The sequence below is a fragment of the Rhagoletis zephyria genome, unplaced genomic scaffold (assembly GCF_001687245.7).
Source record: "Rhagoletis zephyria isolate East Lansing unplaced genomic scaffold, Rhagoletis_zephyria_1.1 Rzeph_scaffold_07984, whole genome shotgun sequence".
Classification (NCBI taxonomy): domain Eukaryota; kingdom Metazoa; phylum Arthropoda; class Insecta; order Diptera; family Tephritidae; genus Rhagoletis; species Rhagoletis zephyria.
The window spans coordinates 8,108-11,311 of record NW_016165066.1 but is presented as its reverse complement, the minus strand read 5'-3'; the positions used below and the strand labels follow the sequence as shown (position 1 = coordinate 11,311).

The window sequence follows — 3,204 nt, the reverse complement described above, 5'->3', positions numbered from 1 at the left end:
AACATTTAGCAGAAAAAGTGTGATACCCCGTTAGTTGGAATTCGACTACTAAGTCCTTGTTGGCAGTTATTACGGAAGCTAACAGTACCTAGGGCTTTCGGGATAAGGGGCTTATTTTAAAGATAAAAAGGATCATTTTACGTTGCAGAATATACCTACCCAAATCCTACGTTTGCGGATTTCGGAAATATACTACTTTATANGGAAAATAAAATTGTGTTGATAAAACTTGTATAACCAGAACCTTGAGATTTTAATATGTTTTCACTTGCTGGATAAACTATTTTGATTAGTTCCTAAGTTTTAAAACCATGATCTAATAAAAATAACCAAACTATTTGAATGTTTAGATTAATAAATTACAAATCTGGTATAAATCACGGCTAAGAAACTGTTAATCCTGCTATCCTTATTAAATAATTGATTTTATAATTCAATTAAAAGCTAGATCTATACCTATTCAGAATACATACCATTGAGTACATTGTGATAGATCGACTCCAGTCAATGCTTTACATGTACGTATGGCCGTACGAATTAATACGGCAGGATCCTTGTCAGGGTTTTCACCATCGAGCGATGGACTCCACGGGCCACCAATGGCCATTGGCTCGTTTCTTCCTCTGGTACCTACGAGGAAACTAATTAAACGAGATGGATGCACTGCATTCTGTTCGTTATCATTTTCGTCATCTTCCAAGCATTTCTGATAAAGTTCGGCTATTGGGGGACAAGCTAAAAGCATCACTTTAGCCGAGTATCTGTGGTCGGCATCAGACGGTTCTAGTACATCGTTGTTTTGCTCGAATGGAGAATCTACTATGCGATGCATTACATGGAATTGACATGGACGTCGTAATGAAAAAGAATTTTCCGGCGTGAAAACTTTAGGCCACAAAATTTTGCAGTGAAAAAAGTCAGATGGGATATACATTGTTTCATAACGTTGACGTAACTCTTGAACATCAGCCGAATTGCTGGAAGGTAAATTTTTAAACAGTTAAAACTCAAAACAAAAAAGTATAATATTAATATATTTCAGACTTACTAAGGTAATATATTTTTTGGTATCTGAATCATATACCGACGAATTGCACGTGTACGTCGCCCCTTTGCAGGCGGACGATGTGGACTTCGTTCAGCGCGCTCAGGACGCCCTCCACGATCAGGTCGTTCTGCACGTTCAGAACGCTCTCCGCGCTCAGGACGTTCTTCTCGCTCAGTACGTTCCCCGCGCTCCTTGTCGCGTTCCTTTTCCCGTTCCCGGTCGCGTTCGCGTTCACGTCTCACGTTCTCGCTCTCGTTCCCGTTCGCGCTCCCTTCGCTCCAACGCAAGATCTGATTTGCTATCAGGGCGCGCACGGTCACGATCTCTATCATGAGGCCGCCCAATGGATGCAATGGCGCGTTCCCGACTACGTTCATTATCCTCACGACGACGTTTGCGTTCTCTTTCATCCTATTTAAGGATTTTTTTTAAAGCTTTGTAAGAATACTAGATTTGTATTTCTAAATATCATAAACTTACATCTTCTCTGTCCCTCGAGCGAATATTACGGTCCGCTCACGTCGTTCTCGCTCACGTTCATTTCGCGAGTTAGAGCGATCGCCTCGCAAAGGAGAAGAACGTCTTGGTGAGCCATGACGTTGTTGTTGCAGTTGCATTTGAGCAAGTTGATATTCGTTGGGTGGTGGAACTGCATTATAACCACTACCACTTCTGCCGCTACTTACACCTGCCATTAATGATGGCAATTGCTGAGTTTGATGAGATATGCTGCTCCTTTGGGATTTAAGTGACAGTATTGATTAATTTATTTTATATATGTATTTTTTTTTGTGGTTCTCTTACCCCATTAATTGAATTAAAGTTGCATTCCACTTAAATTGGCCAGTGGTGGAATAAGTGGCTTCGAATATAACCCTATCCCCCAACTTCGGGATGACGCCCTTACATGCATTACGGTAGAAGAAAACTTCGTCGTTTATAAGTCCGCATTCATTATTGATTTTAGTTATGGTGCCTATAGAATTGGTCATGGTTTGGCCTCCACTATTAGGTTGTTGAAATGCAACGGGATTCAAAGTAGCCGATCTTTGCTGAGGGTAGGCTACGGAGGGTGCTGCCGAGCCGCCTTGCGAGAAAATGGCCGAGTGACCAAAGGCAGATTGCGAAGCCGCATGTTGCTGCATAAACATTGCGTCGGACTTGCGCCTTGATAAAATCCAGGTCTTTCGCTGTTGCCAAGGCTGGTTCTGCTGACCACCAAAAGACATTTTTTTTTGTTTTAGGATATTAAGATTTCCACAAAATGTTAAAATTTTCCTCCAGAACAAATTTTCACGTCTACACACTTTTCAGGCAATGCTGGTTTTTTCAACTGTCAAGTGTAGGGATGCAAACGATGCATCGATATTTTTGAATCATCGATAATATCGGTTCAAAATTCGATGTTTACAATTTCCCAAAATGGCTAAATTGACGATACATCGATGCCAGTTTCAGCGATGCTTTAACATCGAATTATGCTCTTAAAATTTTTTGACTGGCCATGCATTTTAATATTTATTCTTTTAAAAGGAACATTCCAGAAATTCCTGGTTTACTTCTTATCTTTCGATATTAAAAATGCTTACTTAGTCATTAAAAAAGGATCGGGATCCCGTTGAAATTTCAACGAAATTGGGCCTTGGAACTTTAGGCTCAGCGAACTTAGGACGGCATGCATATCTATTTTACTTATAGAGTTGGAATTGAAAAGTATTAAGTTTTCATAACAAATTTCGAAACATCGGAAACCATCGATGTTTTTCTGGCGATATATTTGAGCATCGATTTTAATCTTTCGGATGCATCGAAACATCGATGTATCGATGTTACTCCCCAAAATTTCCATATCTAGTCAAGTGGCGCGATTGGCAGGGTTGTTTTAGCCAAGCACACTGTTGCACTTACAAATCAATTTATAATGCCTGGTTCACAATGATGGAAAAAGAGCGTGGATATACAGTGCCAGCTATTTTAACACTTCTTTTGATACAAGCTATTGACAGTTTCCTTTGTTTAATTAACACGTTCGCTGCCGCCATTCAAAACAAAAACTGTTGACCAATGTTATTTCTCTAGACATTGAATAAGTTTTAAAATAGCGCAGAGAGATTATGCCAAAAAACACAAAAGGTATCGGCGTACTGTAACTTATG

At 39.9% G+C, this 3,204-nt stretch overlaps 1 protein-coding gene across 1 annotated transcript; it reads right to left on the bottom strand.

The window, feature by feature from the left end:
* Nucleotides 1-219: 219 nt before the first annotated feature.
* Nucleotides 220-2,420, bottom strand: LOC108374672 (cell division cycle and apoptosis regulator protein 1-like). Its single transcript, XM_017630661.1, has 4 exons — nucleotides 1,853-2,420; nucleotides 1,529-1,783; nucleotides 1,049-1,459; nucleotides 220-977 (listed from the first exon to the last, which is right to left on the bottom strand). Exons 1-4 carry the CDS (start codon nucleotides 2,275-2,277, stop codon nucleotides 461-463), a joined length of 1,608 nt encoding a protein of 535 aa, XP_017486150.1. The 5' UTR covers nucleotides 2,278-2,420; the 3' UTR covers nucleotides 220-460.
* Between the last annotated feature and the right edge of the window lie 784 nt (nucleotides 2,421-3,204).